Consider the following 20,645-nt stretch of genomic DNA (forward strand, 5'->3'; position numbering starts at 1 on the left):
TATTAGGCAAATTTTGACATGTACACAAGGCTATAGCCTTGTAGATTTTAGGCAAAATTTGACAAGTACACAAGGCTATAGCCTTGTAGATTTTAGGCAAAATTTGACAAGTACACAAGGCTATAGCCTTGTAGATTTTAGGCAAAATTTGACAAGTACACAAGGCTATTGTACTTGTCAAATTTTGCCTAAAATCTACAAGGCTATATAGCCTTGTAGATATTAGGCAAAATTTGACAAGTACACAAGGCTATTGTACTTGTCAAATTTTGCCTAAAATCTACAAGGCTATATAGCCTTGTAGATATTAGGCAAAATTTGACATGTACACAAGGTTATAGCCTTGTAGATATTAGGCAAATTTTGACATGTACACAAGGCTATAGCCTTGTAGATTTTAGGCAAAATTTGACAAGTACACAAGGCTATAGCCTTGTAGATTTTAGGCAAAATTTGACAAGTACACAAGGCTATAGCCTTGTAGATTTTAGGCAAAATTTGACAAGTACACAAGGTTATAGCCTTGTAGATTTTAGGCAAATTTTGACATGTACACAAGGCTATAGCCTTGTAGATTTTAGGCAAAATTTGACAAGTACACAAGGCTATAGCCTTGTAGATTTTAGGCAAAATTTGACAAGTACACAAGGCTATAGCCTTGTAGATTTTAGGCAAAATTTGACAAGTACACAAGGCTATCGCAACAAGGCTATAGCCTTGTAGATTTTAGGCAAAATTTGACAAGTACACAAGGCTATAGCCTTGTAGATTTTAGGCAATATTTGACAAGTACACAAGGTTATAGCCTTGTAGATTTTAGGCAAAATTTGACAAGTACACAAGGCTATAGCCTTGTAGATTTTAGGCAAAATTTGACAAGTACACAAGGTTATAGCCTTGTAGATATTAGGCAAATTTTGACATGTACACAAGGCCTTGTAGATTTTAGGCAAAATTTGACAAGTACACAAGGCTATAGCCTTGTAGATTTTAGGCAATATTTGACAAGTACACAAGGTTATAGCCTTGTAGATTTTAGGCAAAATTTGACAAGTACACAAGGCTATAGCCTTGTAGATTTTAGGCAAAATTTGACAAGTACACAAGGTTATAGCCTTGTAGATATTAGGCAAATTTTGACATGTACACAAGGCTATAGCCTTGTAGATTTTAGGCAATATTTGACAAGTACACAAGGTTATAGCCTTGTAGATTTTAGGCAAAATTTGACAAGTACACAAGGTTACAGCCTTGTAGATTTTAGGCAAAGTACACAAGGCTATAACCTTGTGTCCTTTTCAAATTTTGCTTGAAATCTACAAGGCCTATAGCCTTGTGGTCTTTTCAAGTTTTGCCTAAAAACTAGATTTTAGGGCAAATTTTGCCTAGTAGATTTTAAGCAAAATTTGGAAAGGACACAAGGCTAGAATTTAAGTACACAAGGCTTTAAGTAAACCACAAGGCCTTGTAGATTTAAGGCTGTAAGCCTTGGTCAATTATTAAGCAATACGAAATTGGGCCCTGCCTGAGATTAATTACCTATTCATGAAATACTTGTACCACTTTCTGTCGGCAATCAACATATAATATAAAGTTTACATAACAAATTGTTTAGATCCCATTGTTAGTGTTTGTTTGTTTGTTCTTTTCATTTAATTTTTAAATAAGATTTGGTCCTTGGTTTACATTTCATCATGAGTGCATACTTTGCTGATTATACCAAATTAGTGAGGTATTTTAATACGTTTACGTTTGAATACATGTTTTCAATACTATAAATTGTCAGTAGCGTAACCAGACATTTTCTCTTTTAATTTTGTTTCGTTGAGGGGGACCATCAGATCATATGTTTGGGGGCTGTCTAGTGTATCAAATTTGTGCATTTAAAACATCTCACTAGGGGAGGGGGGAGGGGAGCACTCCTACCCCATCCCCCTTTCTGGTTACGTCACTGAAAATTGTACACAAAATTACCTAGCTACAGCTACTAAACCTCAACAATATTTCAGGTACATGATGGGAAGAATTTGTTACTGGCAGTTAAAAATACATTGAATTGATTATTTATAAAAAATGAATGCAACAAGAAACCAATAAAAAAGGAGTTGACTTCCAGAATAAAGTTAATAATACATGAATGTAATGTTGTCAATTAATTTGCATGTGAGCTCTTGAAAATAGAATGCATGATCATGTTACATGATGATTATTCACAATACGGGCACATTGTTACATGGGATCAGGCATACCACCATATAACCATGGAGGAAGAACACGTGTAAATAAATATACTTAGCAGTATTTTCTGCCTAACAGCTTTATGAAGTTAGGGAACTGTAAGCAGCGAATAATTGAATAAGCAGTGCCATGAAATTAGGCCTAGGTCTTTTCGGGGGTCAATGTGAATCTTAAGAGACTCTTTTCCATTCAGTTGTTAAAACATAAACCTGAATACAACTGTAAGCTTTGAAACCAATAAAGCTTTGAAAACAGTAAAGCTTTGAAAACAGTAAAGCTTTCCTCATATACTGAGGTGACTACATTTCCCTGCAGCATTTCAGTGCATTACATTTGAAGGAATGTAACTGATTAACATTCCTACTTACACAACAAAATTAAACTGAGTTCTGCTTGACAACCAAGTATACACATAAAGAATTGAGCATTGAACTGCTGCTGCATCTGGTGCATTAAGTTCTTTCATCAACAGACTTCATTCTCTGTTTTTGGTCAATTTGAAGTTATAAAGCAGTCTTAAAGTTCAAAGGTGTCACCTCATTTTCATGGCATATGAAAAGTCATCAATTGTGAAGAACCCTGTTTTACAAATGAGCATTTGGTTTACAAATCAATTATAGCCTTGTCTGTCAACTCTGAATAATAACCTGATAATTACATTCTTAATTTAAAGACAATGGACACTAGTACTATTGGTAATTGTCAAAGACCAGTCTTCTTACTTCATGTATCTCAACATGCATAAAATAATAAACCTGTAAAATTTTGAAATTAATTTGTTGTTGAAGTTGAGAGATAATAATAAAAGAAAAAAACACCCTTGTCACACGAAGTTGTGTGCTTTCAGACGCTTGATTTCGAGACATAAAATTCTAAGACAAGACTGAGGTCTCAAAATCAAATTACTATCAATACTACCAAGTATATTTTTATGCTAATAATTATTTTGAGTAATAACCAATAGTGTCCACTGCCTTTAAACAAAATATTTAGAATACACACCAGGAACATTTCAAAAATATTTTCTAACGTTCGTGATTCTCTCGAGATGTATTGAATACAAACAAATTACTGTACAGATGGTTATATACTGAATTATTAAACAATGTGGATATATACATCCTGTTTTTACCACCATGATTATGTAAAACTGGCAAATAAGAACCGTAAGAAATACATCTCTTCACAATTAGATTGCATTTTGAGAATGTTGTAGAATCTATACACAATGCAGAGATATTTTTAGTTATTTTTAAATTGTAAGCTTATGACGTCTATTTAACACTGAAATAAGTTCTATGGATTATTCAGATTAATTTAAAACACTGTGTTGAACAAATTCACCCGACATAATTGACACAATAATGTCCATTTGAGGTCTGGTGATTCCTTCTTAAGGAACACTTTCTTACATACAACTTATTATTTTCAAAGGCAAATGTCAACTCGTGTCATTATTCTATTCCACATCTTTCAACTTTCCCATCAGAATTTGATTCAAATGCTTCAAATTTATTGCTTCCATATCGTATAAAAACTTTTATATTGTTTCAATAAAACACCATAAAAATACCATGTCTCTAATTATTTCATTTATATCACATGATTATACTTGATTTTTCTACAAAAATACAAGTAAATTTGACCAAATACACCATGTATGTCATCTTATGGTTCAAGCGAGTATATTTGTTCTACAAATGCCCAGACAAAATTTGTACATAGAAGTTTGACTCCTAAAATTGGCACATCATCAGGCCGACTTTTTGTGAATATCTTTTTCCGTCCGCATTATACGTTGCACATTCAATACACCAATGACATTTTCTTAATTCATAATTTATACATACATGATCCAAATGTAATTTTAAAATCATCACATGATACCTGAGGATAGATATCAGAATGCAATTGATATAGCTTGAGAACAAAAAAACAAGCTTGTCGGCTAGGCCATAAAATAACCCATTACCTTGAGTCCTTGACGTTGAGCAAGTTTGCCTGCAAACCATAGCGGCTAATGATGCTTGAACTTGATTCCTGGCAAGAAGAAGGAGGTCTAGATGAGTCTAGTCAAGTAGCTGCTACCACATTCTGCCTTGAACCAACTGGTCATGCTGGGCTTGTACACTGTAGAAAAGAACACAAGGGCTTGATTTCACAGAAAGCATAGACTGATCTGAAGTGCAAATCAATCCTACTCGCTAAGCACAGTGTGATGTCACACTACAAATCACTTAGGTGATACTGACAACTTATCTTAAGATGAATCTTAGTTCTTTGTGAAATCGACCCCTATGGTGCATTGGTTACTTGTGATCAAACTCACCATCGGTCGGCAGACCAACTTGCTGCGAGATGACCACCTCCTCAAGGGTTGGCGACATGAACTACCTGCTTCCCTATATTGTTCCCGTTCATCATTCCAACAAAGGCAGCACCACAGTTCTCAAGACCCTCTACCACCGTTTCTCTTGTCTGCAGGTAAGAAAATTTATGATGGAAAGATTGTTTAGTTATTGTTGTGGATATTTGTAACCCTATGTCAGCCCCAGGAGTAGGTATCAACAGTCCCTGGAAAAAAATCAATTGTAGCCCACGCCTTGAATTGGCCTTCAGGACTTGTGTGTCTGGCAACTTGCATAAACAAATTGTGTTGTGAAAAAGATTGAATTTGAAAGAGTTTCGGTTTGCTGTTTACTGGGTTGGCAATTGCAAGATCACCGAGTTTGAATAGACCCCTTTAGCGTGAGGTCACAAGACACAAACCGCGCCCTCACTGAGGCCATTACTAAACCCTTCCAGGAGAAAAGACTAGCTCCACTTAAATTTAGCGCTAAATCATTGCATTGCCCGCTGCTAAAACTTAGGACTCAAACTGCCTCTAGCTACCGGGCAATCTCGGTGGTCTAGATGGTAAGACACTGCTCTAGAATTGCAAGGGTCGTGGGTTCGAATCCAACCCGAGTAATATGGCTGTGATATTTTTTCACAGGACTCGTGCTCTCACTGGGGCCATTGACGACCCTTCATTGGGTGAGAGCTGTACGCAGCTTGAGTTTGGTGCACTAGACCTCGCCGCTCCCGGGTAGTACAGAAATTGGTGGCTTTGGCTACAGCTTAGGCTTTTGCTAAAGGGTGTTGCTATGGATGATGCAGCAATCATGCCGTGGCTGGATTCGTCATTTAAGACAAGGCCTTACTAAACCCTTCCAGGAGAAAAGACAAGCTCCACTTAAATTTAGCGCTATATCATTGCATTGCCCGCTGCTAAAACATAGGATTCAAACTGCCTCTAGCCTCGGTGGTCCAGATGGTAATATGCCTGTGATATTTTTTCACAGGACTCGAGATAGTACTGAGTATACAGTGCCTACACACATCAATGTAAGGGTAAAACTAAAATTAATAAGCTCCACTCACCTTAAGTTTTCCTTCTTGAACCCATTTGGCAAGTTGAGCTATCCCCTCTTTGAAGAGGCTATTGTAGTTATAAGATGCAAAGACTTCTCTGTCGATCCGTCTATTCTTAAGAATATCCCGGATGCTTTTTTCCAGAGGACACCTGATGTCGATGCTGTACTGTGAGATTTGGCCGCAAGGAACGATACGACTGTCATCGTTCATCTGCAGGACAAACAGATATGGTTTTAATATAATAAACTTTACAAAGTTCTTGTTTTATTACCACATAAGTCTAGGGTGGAGACATTAACAGCCAAGACCGAGACTGGGACTAGTGCTCCCGAGACCAACCCTTCAGAGACAGACAGAGACTCTTTTGAACCGAGACCCTTTTGAACCGAGACCCAAGACCACAAAAAGGTCTTCAGAAGGTCTCAACTCAAGAGACCCACAACACAGTGTACACTGCTCTGCCTGGTGTAGGACAAGGGAGTCTCATATACATAAAACAATAAACCTGTGCAGATTTATGCTCGGTTTGTCATTGACGTCAAGAGAAACAAAAAAAGACCCCAATGTCTTCACTGCTGCCCAAAAAACAAAAACAAAATCAGACTTGCGAGATCAAAGCTAATTAAATTGTTGTACTCAAATCTAAAAAAAACTCGACATTTTAGGTAAAAATATTTCAAGGGAATTTACCACCATGACCAACTTTAGACCTGTATTCTTCGTTTTTTGAAAGGGCAAGGGCACCAAGGCATTTTCTCCCTGGTAAAGGGCACTCTACAAGGACATTTCTACTGTAGCATTTCAAGGGCATCAAGGCAATGACCAGGGGGCATGGAGGCAATCACCTTTGTTGCCTCCAAGAAGTATCAGGCATGTCACTTAATACCATGTGAGTCAAGTGTAAATATGTAAACACTAACATTATCAATCTGACTAATGTTTTTAACATCTTTCATTTTTTTCTTTTTTTAATCCTGCAATTTTCATTTGCCATTTACCGTAAAGGCAGCGGACACTATTGGTAATTACTCAAAATAATTATTAGCATAAAACCTTACTTGGTAACGAGTAATGGGGGAGAGGTTGATAGTATAAAACATTTTGAGAAACGGCTCCCTCTGAGGTGACACAGTTTTCGAGAAAGAAGTAATCTTTCGCGCATTTTGATTTCGAGACCTCAGATTTAGAATTTGAGGTCTCGAAATCAAGCATCTGAACGCACACAACCTTGTGTGACAAGATGAGTTTTTTTTCATTGTTATCTCGCAACTTCGAAGACCAATTGAGCTCAAATTTTCACAGGTTTGTTGTTTTTTATGCATATGTTGAGATACACCAAGTGAGAAGACTGGTCTTTGACAATTACCAATAGTGTCCAGGGTCTTTAACAAGGGAATTAGCCACCTACCTGCCTAATGACATGATTGCTGATTTCACCACCAACATTATCAAAGTAGACATCTATACCAGCTGGACAGCACTCCCTTAGCCTGGCCGCAATGTCATCTGTTTTGTAGTTTATTGCTGCGTCAAATCCAAGGTCATCGATTAGAAACCTACACTTTCCTTCTGTACCACAGATGCCTACCACTGTACCACATCCATCTAACCTTGCAATCTGGAAGAGGGGTGGGGGGGGGTGGAGAGAAACATTATCATCCTAATCCACATAAGACTTTTGATAACAGAAAATACAGGGGCCTTTACCTTGAACAAACAACACTCGAGTGGTAAAACCAAAATTAATACTCTTTATCCCCGACGCAAATTTTCATCTATTAAACAACATTTTGTGAAGAGACATGTAAGCTGATATCGAACTTTTACAAATAAACTGTGTGGGTTTTGTCCACCTGGATCTACCCTTGGTAGGTGAATTGTGCATAAAGCTTGCAAGTTTGGTGGAGTTTTTGTTTTTGTTTGTTTGTTTGTTTGTTTGTTTGTTTGTTTGTTTGTTTGTTTGTTTGTTTGTTTGTTTGTTTTTGTGGCTTTGGTGAGGGGGAAGAGGGGGTGATACTAAGTGATATGGGTATCAGTTGTTTTGTGGGTGCATTGACCTTTGCATAGCAGCATGTTGTAAAAACAACTGGAGGACAATACTTGTGGACAAGTCATTAAATGATTGTTGTGTGATACCATAATGACTCACGGACCACAAACTCATGAGACTGGTGCTGGTCTCTACTTGCTCTCGCGAGACTACAGGGGTGAGTTCCACTTGCGCAAACGTTGCCAACAGTTGCGCACGTTCGCAAACAATTTCAAGTGTCACGAGTGGTTTTTAAAATGGCGGACAAGCACACGGTATTATTTCTTTGTCACAAACATAATTACATTGTATTTTCGGTGGATGATAATGCAGATTTGGAGTAACAAAGGTAATTAGTTGATGTATTAATGTCAAAAAGAGGACTATTGCAGCCAAAAAAAAGTAAAAAAAAAAACTACGTATGGTGCGCGCCATCTTCATTTCAGGGCGCCGCCATATTGACATCGCGTATACGCACCAATCGTTCAAAAGATAAAATACGTTTGCGCGAACAGTTGCGAGTCGTTTGCACGAGTGGAACGCACCCCTGCTCTCTCTACTACAGCTCTATTAAAGAAGTCAGGAGCCAGCAGTCTAGCAAGAGAGAAGCAGCGAGAGGAGACCCTCATAAAACAACACAACTGTATCTGAGAGAGAGCCATTACCCTATCAATGTGATCAACATTTAAGGACTTGTCAACAAGTCCAGTGGGTAAATAAATTAAAGGGGATGGACTTGAGCTTTTGATGGGTTTGGGTCACTTATTAGAGTGTTCAAAATGCTGTTTATCAAACGAAAGATAGTTTCTTTCTAACTTTATGATAACGGAAATGTTTCAATCATTTAGTGATCTTTGGAATGTGTTTCCCATTGTTCTCTGTCTACATGACTTATGCAATCGGTTAGAGACCCCAATTTTACATAAAAATTATCTTGATAAAAGAATGGATCATAGATTAAAACGAGTCTTTTGGCTCACATCTGGGTTACGCTAATCTTGTTTTGGTTTGTACAGTATGTAGTTATGTCAGATAAAACCTCTTGTGGCTGTGTACACTTTGACACCACTTAGTCACGGTGACAAAATACAAAATGCACTGAAGTGTTTTATCAAACATCTAGTGTGGCCCTAAGACTACATTATTTGCTATTTTTAGAAAAATAATGAGAAACCTATTTGAAATGGTTTCCTTATCTGTTCCTGTGTAGTACAATTGATCAAAACAACTCCATCCCCAAACACTCCTCCCCCCCCCCCAATTTTTTTTTTAAATTTCTCATTGAATGAAACTGCTCAAAAACAATGTCACATGGCACACTGTTTCCTTTTTAGTTAGACGAATGCCCTGCATTTTGGATAAATTCTGGGTGGAACCCTGTAGACTAAACGAAAGTACGCTAAAAAAGAATGTATGGGTTGCAAAATTAATTAAGTGTTGTTTTACTGTTTTCTCAAATGATGACCACCTACTTTGACAAAGAAAATCCTACAGGTTGAGTGATGTGTTTGTTACAAATCAGAGGAAAGGAACTCAAAACCATTTCCCACAGAAATCCAATAAATCTTTCAGCTGGAAGTTTTTTTCCCCTCTCTGTATGGCATAATAGAACACTTACTTGACCCGCTAGTGACCCGCACGCCCCTGCAGCCGCACTGACGACAAACGTCTGATTGGTCCCTGCCTTGAGCTGGGCCCTCTCCCTGATTCCGATTAGTGATGTTAATCCAGGCATGCCAAGGGCGCCAAGCGCCAGTGAATGGTGATTGTTGGTGACGGATGTGTCAATCTGCGGTAGAGAGAGACAGAGAGAGTTAAAGACTGTGGTTTGCCTGGACTTGAGTTTGTTGACTTTAGAAATCAATATACATTTTACTGGGAATTTGAGCACGCCCCCAAAAAGTGATATTTGGCGGGTTTTATGGTCAGGGTGGAACGCTACCTCAGGCCTGGACCTAAAGGGACGCCACGGACCCCATGATCCAACTGCCCTGATCTAGGCCTTGGTGCCCCGTCAAATGTTTCCAATTGACTTTACAGATTTCCAATGGAAGTACCCTTTGCAAAATGAAAATGACCTTGCCCTCTCAAAGACGAATTTCTAGGTAGGCCTACTAGTTGGAGGAAATTGCACTCTCTCAAAAACTGCAATTGTTTTCGTTACTCTAGTTGTGCAGTTACAGCCTCTTACAAGTACGCTAGTAGAGAAAGGGACAGGAAATCCAGGTACACCAGTAGAGAAAAGGGCGGGAAATATGACAGAGCAGGGCATTATGGGCCTACTAGCTGGGATTCAATTAGACCGAAACCCCCACCTTGTTGGTTTGAGCAGCTGGAACCGAAGCGTGAAGTTGCCATGGCCAATTGAAATCTTTGTATACGATATCGCCGGCAACAAACATGTCACATCTGCTCTTTGTGACAATGCCGACCCCTCCTCCCGATATGGTGTGACCCAGTTTCCATGGATGTAAGTGCTGCGTGCCAGTGTCAGCATTCATACATATTCTCTATGAAAAAAAGAAGGAACAAAAATCCACAATATAAAACTAACAATGAAGAGAAAATGTGAAAGGAAGAGGAAACTAAAGTACATTTGAACAGGTCAAGTAACAAAAAGTTAGTTTTAGTTAGTTTTGCAGTATCAATCACTTCTCGTTTTGGTTTATGCACATGGGAAAATGATTATCAGAGCTGTATTTTCAAATTTGTTCATAAAGTTCTTTTACTCAGAGGATACTTCTTAAAGAGACATTGCATTTTACAACTTAAAAAGAAACAGTAAGATTTTTTTGGAAGATGCCACCCAGACCCTTGATAAAATAATTGGGTAAATTTAGGAGGGCATTGATTTTGACATTTTGATTCCCACAACAAAATTTGTACTCATTTGTTTTGGATGATTGATGACTTCATGTTTAAAATTAAGCGACGAATGAGTATAAAATAAAACTACACTTTACACCATTTTAAAGGCAGTGGACACTATTGGTAATTACTCAAAATATTTATTGGCATAACAACTTATTTGGTAACAAGTAATGAGGAGAGGTTGGTAGTTTAAAACATTGTGAGAAACAGCTCCCTCTAAAGTGGAGTAGTTTTGCGAGAAAGAAGTAATTTCCCACGCATTTGATTTCAAGACCTCAGATTTAGAATTTGAGGTCTCGAAATCAAGCATCTGAACGCACACAACTTTGTGTGACAAGGGTGTTTTTTCTTTCTTCATTATCTCGCAACTTCGACGACCGATTGAGCTCAAATTTTCACATGTTTGCTATTTTATGCATATGTTGAGATACACCAAGTGAGAAGACTGGTCTTTGACAATTACCAATAGTGTCCAGTGTCTTTGATGTGAGGTTAGAGATTAGTAATTTTTCTCCACTTTCATGAGGACTCTTTCTAATTGGAAAATTAGTGTATCCAGAAACTTATTTTGACATTGTAGCCCCTCCCTAAAGAGATGGTCTACTCTGGTCTTCAAAATGGTTTCTTTTTAAACAAATGATGACATGCAATTTGATGGACAGGCAAACAAATGAATCACAGGTTTGTGCACAGGTACACAGTGGTATGTTGTGATTCTTTCTCACTAAGATTTGTCCCCTAAAAATAAAATCAAGGGAAAGATTTGTTTTTTAACCTGAAAGCACACAACTTTGTGTGACAGTACATCAATTGATGTAGGAGGCAATAAGTCGGTTTTTGTCTTGAGGAGACGAACTTACCATGTATGGATCGACGGAGAGAAATAATGTCTTGACTAAGAGGTGTCCCTCTTCAATATCTGTGGGATATTCACAATCTTCCGTGTGGAAATTGTCTACTGTTGGCTTTCCCTTCACCCCTGAAAGAAAAAGAAAATAATTTCTATCAAACAAAGTTGCAGTTTATCTATATTTCTTCATACTGTCAATATTATGTAAGTAAACAAATAATTTTTGTCTTTAAACTGAGATCACAGAGTGAGATGAAGGGAGACCATTTCTGGTCGGTCAGTCGGAAGGTAGACTATTTGCCCTGACATTCCATTATGTAGCATGCAAAGGTATGCACCTGCCAGGCTAGAAGCTCTATTTCCCCTGTAAAAAGTGGGTCAGAGGGTACTGGAATTTATACCCATAATCTCTCCTTCTTAAAGCCATTGGACACTTTCGATAAACAGTATTGTCCAAGGCCCACACTTTGTGCATCAAAACTTCTATATAAAATAACAAACCTGTGAAAATTTAGGCTCAATCGGTCATCGGAGTCGGGAGAAAATAACGGGAAAACCCACCCTTGTTTCCGCACGTTTCGCCATGTCATGATATGTGTTTAAAATAAATCCGTAATTCTCGATATCGAGAACTGATATTGTTTTAGTGTTATCTCAAAAAGTAATGTATTTCATTGAATAAAATTTCAAGAGAATTCTTTCACCATTACCTTCTGTAAATCCTGTAAGTTATGTGTAAATCTGTGAACTTTTATTTTTTATTCTGTTCCAAAAGTGTCCAATGGCTTTAAGGAAGGGGGTAGTGTGTAATCCCAATTCCAGACCTTTGTTTTTTTTTAACAAATGGGTCTTCCAAAATAGAACAGGCTGCTACCAATGTTTGTTAATCGTTGTAGGTGGCTTAATGGGAGGTAAGTCCGATTGGTCAGAGATTCCACCATACGTGGCAGATTATTGGCAAAGGCCTTTTTGCAATTCATAACAATAATCACAAGAGAACAACACATCTTGGTGTCTTTAATGGGATACTTTGTTTTCTTTCCTTTTTCAACAACATTCTTTTAAGGGAAATGATTACTTAGGTAAAAAGGTTAGCTTAAAAAATTAGAAAAAAATAAATAACAAAGGCAACGGCACAATTTTGTGTTCTTTGAATACTGGCCAAAAGTGTTATGGCATAAAGTATTGGCCTTACAGATCATGAGTATCAAATTTGGCAGGATACAATTGTCAAGTTGTGTTTCGTTTAAATATTATAAAACCATTTTTTCAAACAGCAACGATTGTATCATTGCTTTCACACCGTCAAACCATGCATGGCCTGACCCCGCGTACTTTTAGATCTTTACTGCACCTTAAAAACTTCATGAACAAATAAAATTGAAAAGCTTTGTTCACCCTGTGTTATTGTTATAATTTAGTTCTCACTCTCTTTAAAATTTTGACAGTGAACTTGTGCTCCAGCTAAAAAAAAATTATACATATATTTTTGGGAAAAGAATTTGGTCACATCATTGTTGCATCTGAAATCTAAATGCTTAGCGATCTTGGGGGATGTCAAGCGGAGAATTTTTAGACCAAATCATGCAGAGAGTTTGGCACGGCCACACCAATACATTTTCAAAGCGTATCATTCAAAATCACTGAGGAGTGATGACAATTTGACAAAGCGTGGGAATTGGTGGGAAAGTTGGGGAAGCTTTTCAACCATTGCATGGCCCACACGTAGGCAAGTTATTTACACACAAGCTGTAAGTAGGGCAAAGCACTGTGCAGACACTTTGAATACAAGTTGCTGAATGGCATTAGAACTAATAAATCAAGTTTTGATAGATTTGCCGTGAGAGCTTTGCAGCATTTACCAAAAGGAAACAAAGTTGTTTTTTAATTCAAATATGAAAAACACTCAGTTAAAGATGCTTTGTCAGATTTTGGGCCGATTTGACCCAAAATATTTGATTTAAAATTCAATAGGTATTTTGATGGGGGTCGAGAAAGTTACAAGCTTTCATTTGAGCTATTGCTCGAAAAAGTCCGCCAATTATTAGTAGCAGTGAAATAAAGTGCTCAAAATTAGTTTTTGTTGGGATCCCGACAATACATATCATGTGACCAATTCTTATGTGTTTTATAAGAAACGTTTTTAAAAATTTTCACGGTCCTGACCATTAAAAGTAAAAGTTAAACTTTTCTCGTTAGAGCGGGTGATACTCTTTGAAATACCTTTCACTCAAAAAAATCTATCTTTTAATGTTTGGGGTCAAAAACCTGACAGCATCTTTGACATTTAGACAGTAAGCCGTGATGCTTATAGGAAAAAGAGTATTTTCCTCCTCAGTACAGTCTGCAAAAAAATTTTTTTTAATGTGACTGACATCCATAAAATAAGTCTGATCTGGTACCTATTTCAATTCAACATTATCACTTGACACTGTAGTTTCTAGAAATACAATTTGAGTGAAAGTTCTTTTCAAACAGTGACATGCACCGTCCCTTCAAGCAAGTGATTTGCTAGTACCAACAGTAAGTCTTTTTTACACCCATTATTAGTTAGTAATTCAAAACGACAAATTGATGCAAAGTGGCCGAGAAATGCATAGCTGTTGGCAACAAAAGTTCAGGGGGAAAAAAACTCCAAAATGTGGACAGACCGACTCCCTTGGTCCTAGGTATGACTGTTGCATTGATCAGCAAGCCTCATGCTGTGTAACCCGGTACACCTGGTTCCCCTTCCAGGCAGAGTAAATCTTCACACACAATCTGCGATGATAACATCTGACAGTAACGCCTAATATTACGCCCTTGGCCATGATTTGAAATTGTCTTCTACTGTGAAACTTTCCTATGTGTTTATTCAAAAATAAATTGCTGGATCTGCAACTAAGGGATCTTGTTTCAGGTTGGTTTAATAAAGAGATTGGAATTGGCAGACCTTGAACTTCCAACAACTTTTTTCCCCTTGAAAAGACACAGCTAGAAGAAAAATTATTATTTTTACTGGAATTTAAAGAGAAAGTCGCAAAAATAATAAAAATAGTGTAAGCGCATCATGCTTATTAAGTATTCTATGTTTCACAAAAATGAGAATAAAAACTGGAAGCATAATTTTAGCAGTCAGAAGGGTGCCTGTGGGTCTTTGAACATCCTGTTTTTAATTTGGACACCCTGTTTTACTTGTCATTTACATGTAATAAGAATGTAAGAGACCATTTTGGACACCCTGTTTTACTTGTCATTTACATAATATAAGAATGTACGAGACCATTTTTGACACCCAGTATTAAAATTTCCTCAATTTTACAATGGACCTCAGGCCTGTCATAGTTACAGGTCTGAGGCCAGTGACTTTAGCTTTGGGCCAGTAAACTCATAACTGGACAATTTCAATGGTCTTGCATTTTGCATTTTGATCTTCTGTCTGATAAATCTCTTCAAATTGTGATGAGTATTGAAGAATGAATATAATACCAGGCCTGATCACCAAGGCAATGAAGGCAATGTTGCCTCCATGCCCCCTAGTCATTGCCTTCGTGCCCTTGAAATGCTCCAGTAGAAATTTACAATTTCCACATTAGGTGCTCTTTACTGAGGAAAAAGTGACTTAGTGCCCTTGCCCTTTCAAAAACAAAGCATCAGGGAGTATACACAGATATTTCTCTTTTAAAATGGTTTTGTTGAAATTATCAGTTCAAATGTTAAACCATGCAGGATTTATTTTTCAATTTGATCTTGTGAAAACTTCTTGTCTGGTAAACTTGTTGTGCTACGTGTACGAGCCCTGTGTGGTTTTCACCCCAAATTTGAACCATACACTCTACAATCTAGGCCTACAAGGCAGGACGCTTTGTACCATGGAGCAATATGGAGTATGTAGAGCCCAAACAAGAGGGTGTGGTGGGGTTGGGTGTAGCAGGAGTTCCTGCACTTTATGTATTTAAGAGAAGATTTAGGAGCAGCAATTACAATCACAATAGGTGCTGTGTGTGTGTGTTAAATTGAAGCCTTTTTAGAACAAGAGTTTAGTTAATAATTGTCAATAATGCTGATTTAGGTACCTAGACGAAATTATCAAGAAAGATGCAACAGAAGTTAACTGTGAAAGTGTTTGATTATGTAGCTCTTATCCAATTTGTTGAGAAAACTCAAAAGAAATTCACTGTATTTTTATCAAGAAGCCAAATCCATAAATGTTTACCTAGGTGCTAACAGGAGTCAACACCATGCAGCAGTCAGTCACAAACGGAAACTTGAGTCTGACATAGTTTTAATAAGGTCTATATCAACAGGGGGATTTCAGACGAAATATATTTGCAGGCTACTTTTAACCAACAAGGGGGTTTTCTGATAGGATGTATACGCTTACGCAAATGTTTTTTAGGGTCATTACCAAGGTATGACATCTGTTCTAGACTTCTGGTCTTGGACGTAAGTCAGTTGTCCTCTTTTGGAGGAGTTGGCATAAATCATACTATAAAATAATGTAAACAAAGACCACACCAACTACAACAAGTCCAAAGGATGAACAAATGACACCATTCAAATAATCACATACAAATTTATAACCAGGAAAAGTTCTGCATTGCAACTGTTGACATAAAAAAATTAACAAAGTCTCTTATTTTGCCCAGTTACAGGCCTGATACTTCATGCCTCCATTGCCCCTCTGGTCAGCGTGATGTTCAAATATTAAAGATGTTGATGATAGATTGTCACTCTTTTATCAAAGAGAAACTGTCTTGATGACCTTCCCTTTAAGAAAAAAACTACGCATCAGACCACCGGTGTTATGTTTTTAGGAATAATATATATATTTTTTTTAAGTGATAGTCAGATCATAATTGTATCAGGCATGGCATTTTCCCCCGTACACCCTTGCCCATACAATCAGAGGACAGGAAGACCAAAAATACCAGCACAAAAATGTATTACCATCTAAACACATGTCGCTAGGCTTAAGCCATAGACTGACAAGGCCGCTCATTTACACAGCGGCAGAGCACCTTGTTGGCCAGCGGTCAAATATAGAAATTTACTGTTTAACACTTGCCTGGACGCTGACACAGAATTACACGGCGATTGATGAGTGCCATCTTGTTCCCTTAGGTTGAGTTTACTAAACTTGCGTCCCTGAAATCACCTTGAAAAGATTACAATCTATGCTTCAGAATGTGTCCGTGGGTGCATTCAACAATTGAAAATACACGGAAGTTCTGTCCACGGAGAAACCCGTACTACCTACAGGAGGCGAGCAAGGACCGACCGCAGCTGCCGTGTGAGATCGAGAAACAACCGGTCAGTCGGGGTGACGTGAGAGTGGGTCGACGATAAGAACACGGCGGCGGACGGGGTGTAAAAAGTGTCGTGCAACATTAACCTTGAGACCATGTGAAGCAGACGAAATTGACTCCCAGGTGCTGTCAGTGTGGAAGGAAGACTGGGCTGCACTTTACAGACTCGACTCTGTCAGCTGCACCCGCATTGTCTTCCAATTTCAATAGGACATGTGTGCAAGTTGTCCACTTTTGAGGGGGGTTGTCCCATCCACACAGACGAGTTGGTCTCTGTTACACAGGTAGTCACCGTATTATTGAACACACACAAGCGCGCGTGATTATACAATGCGTTGACCCCTCTCTAGCTCTATCTCACATCGGTGTCGATGACCGGTGGGACTTCGATCCACAGTGACTTTGAAACCCTGGATATGGTTCATTAACTCATCATTAACTTTGATCGGTTGATTCAATGCAGAAAAACAGACAAATTGTCTACTAAAGGTCATGATATACTCTTGAAACTTATGGGGAAAAAACCGCCTAGCATAATAAATTGTGGAGAGTTTTTGCAGGAATCAGGGTTATTACTCCGACCGCACATGGACCACGTGTTGCAGTCATAACTCTTGATCCTCCCGAAGTGTCCTGTCCAAGAAGCTGCAATTTTTATGATTTTTTGCATCAGGATCTTATCACTGTAGCAGATTAGACCGGTGTCAGATGCAATTGTGTCCGCCATGCAATACTGTCCGCTCCGGGCACTTTTGCATATGCAATCGTGTTCGGGGCTATGCAATAACCGTCCGGCGGACATGAACATGACTGTAAATGACGTGCGCGCGTAAGCGAGCTCGCATGCACTGAACCTACTTATATGGTGAGCATGAATGTTCACGTATTTTATGTTCGCAGCGAATACCCAACGGTCGAACATTTCCCATGTCATTCATGACATGCACTTAGCTTGTAAAACAAATGGCGAAAGTGTTCCGTCGACCAAGGGCGTTTAATTTACTGCAAGAATAGTTTTGCACGGGGGCGGACACAACTGCATTTGCAAATGTGTCCGGGCGGACACAATTGCATTATGCAGCAGCGTCAGGGTGGACACGACTGCATATGCAAAACCGTCCGGCAGACATTATTGCATAAGCAATAATGTCCTCCGGAAAGTATTGCATAGAGGACATAATTGCATGCGACATCGGTACTGCTTGTAGGCCTACAAGTTTTCCATACATGGCTCTATTTAATGCTCTGCCCACCTCCATGCTCTGACTAGGATTGGTGATACCAACGAGGCCTCCCCACATCGCATAGTGTATGTATTCCCCGAAAGAAAAACAAATGTTCCTCCTCACAGGCCTATCCTTTGAAGTAACAGGCCTATTGACAAGTTATTCCATGATATATAAATATTCCAAAGGGTGTGAAGAAGGGTGGAGATGGGGGGGGGCGGGGGGGGGGCGACGGGGCCCCTCAATATACCCAAAACGCAACACACGCATACAATTCGCCCGATTCGTCCTCATGAATTTCAATACAAACATTCTAATAACAAGTAGGCTAGGTCTATGTATTGTTTGAACCGAGTTAGGCGTAGGCCTACTGTTGAAGTGGGTGTAAACTTCTTCTTTTCCAATAGGGTTTGCACATTTTTGAAATATGGGGGATCTTGCCAACGTTCCATGGCCCACCCAAGGAAAAAAAAAAGGACGGGGGAATATCCGTTGCCTTTTATTGGATGGACAAGCCAATTGTGTCAGTCTCTATGAGTCCAATATAACTTTCAATTTCTGAAATTGCTGATTTATCGCCCTCATAACACATTTCACAAGCCAACTGCTTGATACAACATGCAGGCCAGAGTTTTGAGAAATGTAAAGCACTGTGGATATAAGGTGGAGAGGATACATGAGAGGGCTTATTGCATGGTATCTCCAATCCGAGAAAGGACAAAGCTCCAACCCCCTCCCCCACCCCTTGGTTATTCCCTGGTACGACAAAACACGTTTTATAGCCCATCGGTTAAAGGAACACGTTGCCTTGGATCGGACGAGTTGGTCAAAACAAAAGCGTTTGTAACCGTTTTGTATATGGTTGGAAAGATGTTTTAAAAGTAGAATACAATGATCCCGACAAGTTTGCCTCGAAATTGCGTGGTTTTCCTTCTACTGTGAGAACTAACACGGTCGGCCATTTATGGGAGTCAAAATTTTGACCCCCATAAATGGCCGACGTGTTAGTCAACGAGGTAAAAGGAAAACCACGCAATTTCGAGGCATGTTTGTGTGGATCATTGTATTCTACTTTTACAACATCTTTCTACCCATATGCATTTTATAAAAAAACGGTTACAAACGCTTTTCAAAGACCAACTCGACCGATCCAAGGCAACGTGTTCCTTTAAAGGAACACGTTGCCTTGGATCGGTCGAGTTGATCATTGTATTCTACTTTTAAAACATCTTTCCAACCATGTGCATTTTATACAAAACGGTTACAAACGCTTTTGTTTTGACCAACTCGTCCGATCCAAGGCAACGTGTTCCTTTAAGATTAGCTCCTCATCACTTCTTTTAAAAAAAAATACCTAGGGCCGACATTTTCATCAAATGTGATGCCTATAATTACCCCGGTCATCGTGGTCTGTTTTACTTCATATATACAACAACTATGCCGGTGTCAGATGCAATTGTGTCCGGTATGCAATACTGTCCGCTCTGGACACTTTTGCATATGCAATCGTATCCGGGGCTATGCAAAAACCGTCCGGTGGACATAATTATGTGCATGACTAATACATGGATGTGCGCGCGTAAGCGAGCGTGCATGCACTGAACCTATACGATATACAGCATGAATATTCACGTATTAATTTTTATGATTGCAGCGAATATCCAACGGCAGAACATTTCCCGTCATTCATGACATGCACTTAGCTTGTAAAAATATGGCGACCATGTTCCGTCAACCAAGGGCGTTTAATTTACTGCAATGACGGTTTTGCACGGCCGGACACAACTGCATATGCAAATGTTTCCGGGCGGACACAATTGCATTATGCGACAGTGTCCGGGCGGACTTTATTGCATATGCAATAATGTCCTCCGGCTAGTAATGCATAGAGGACATAATTGCATGCGACATCGGTGCTCTGACTCACGCCCCCTTGTGTGCTGGTGCCCACCAGCCAGCCAATGAGATATGCACAGGTGTGCAACGGCTATAGTGAAGCAATCTACAATAAAGACTATCCATGCTACGTCATCGTAACTTCCTATAGTTTAATAATTGCCGTGTTGAAACTTTGTTTTTTCAACAGTAAATATAAACAGAGGTGTTCTTTTGAAACGGATCAGTGGACTTGAGGCAGGGAAGCGTATTCACAAGACAGTGGAATAGCATTGGCCTCAGAGGAAAACACTGTCGGCCTTTGTCATAAAAACATTTAAAAAAACAAACAAAAAACAAACAAACAAACAAACAAACAAACAAACAAACAGACAAAACTTAACTTAAACCAGTAATACCACACATACTGCAGAAACAATTAAGCAAACAAACAAACAAACAAACAACAACATCTGTTTGCAGATTTTGCTTATCCACATTGCTACTTTATTCGATAGCAAAAGCGACGCTATGTTTGCCATTGATAAGTAGACCTTTGCACTTGTCTTGCTAAGAAATGTTTGAGCACTATACAATCACGCAGTTCACATTGTCACAATGAATAGAATCGACACAATAATTGTACAATAATTGTATAGATTGTGAACTTCTAACTCATTTACAATTCCAGATTGTTGATACGTGACATTCTATCGTTTAGATGATAACTACACCAGCATGGTCATCTGTATTCCATTCAAACCATCCAAATGTCTAATTAACCACAGTACTCTTCCTGTTACTCAGCAACACATGATGGTTTACTTACCACTCGATGCCTCTTGCGGGCC

The 20,645-nt window shown here is 38.8% G+C and overlaps 1 protein-coding gene across 1 annotated transcript; it reads right to left on the reverse strand.

Moving 5' to 3' along the window:
• Positions 1–690: 690 nt before the first annotated feature.
• LOC139937565 (prostaglandin reductase 2-like) lies at positions 691–16,953 on the reverse strand. Its single transcript, XM_071932807.1, has 8 exons — positions 16,453–16,953; positions 11,416–11,534; positions 10,000–10,194; positions 9,303–9,473; positions 7,064–7,273; positions 5,662–5,865; positions 4,568–4,716; positions 691–4,368 (listed from the first exon to the last, which is right to left on the reverse strand). Exons 1-7 carry the CDS (start codon positions 16,493–16,495, stop codon positions 4,609–4,611), a joined length of 1,050 nt encoding a protein of 349 aa, XP_071788908.1. The 5' UTR covers positions 16,496–16,953; the 3' UTR covers positions 691–4,368; positions 4,568–4,608.
• Between the last annotated feature and the right edge of the window lie 3,692 nt (positions 16,954–20,645).

This window comes from Asterias amurensis, chromosome 1 (assembly GCF_032118995.1).
Source record: "Asterias amurensis chromosome 1, ASM3211899v1".
Classification (NCBI taxonomy): Eukaryota; Metazoa; Echinodermata; class Asteroidea; order Forcipulatida; family Asteriidae; genus Asterias; species Asterias amurensis.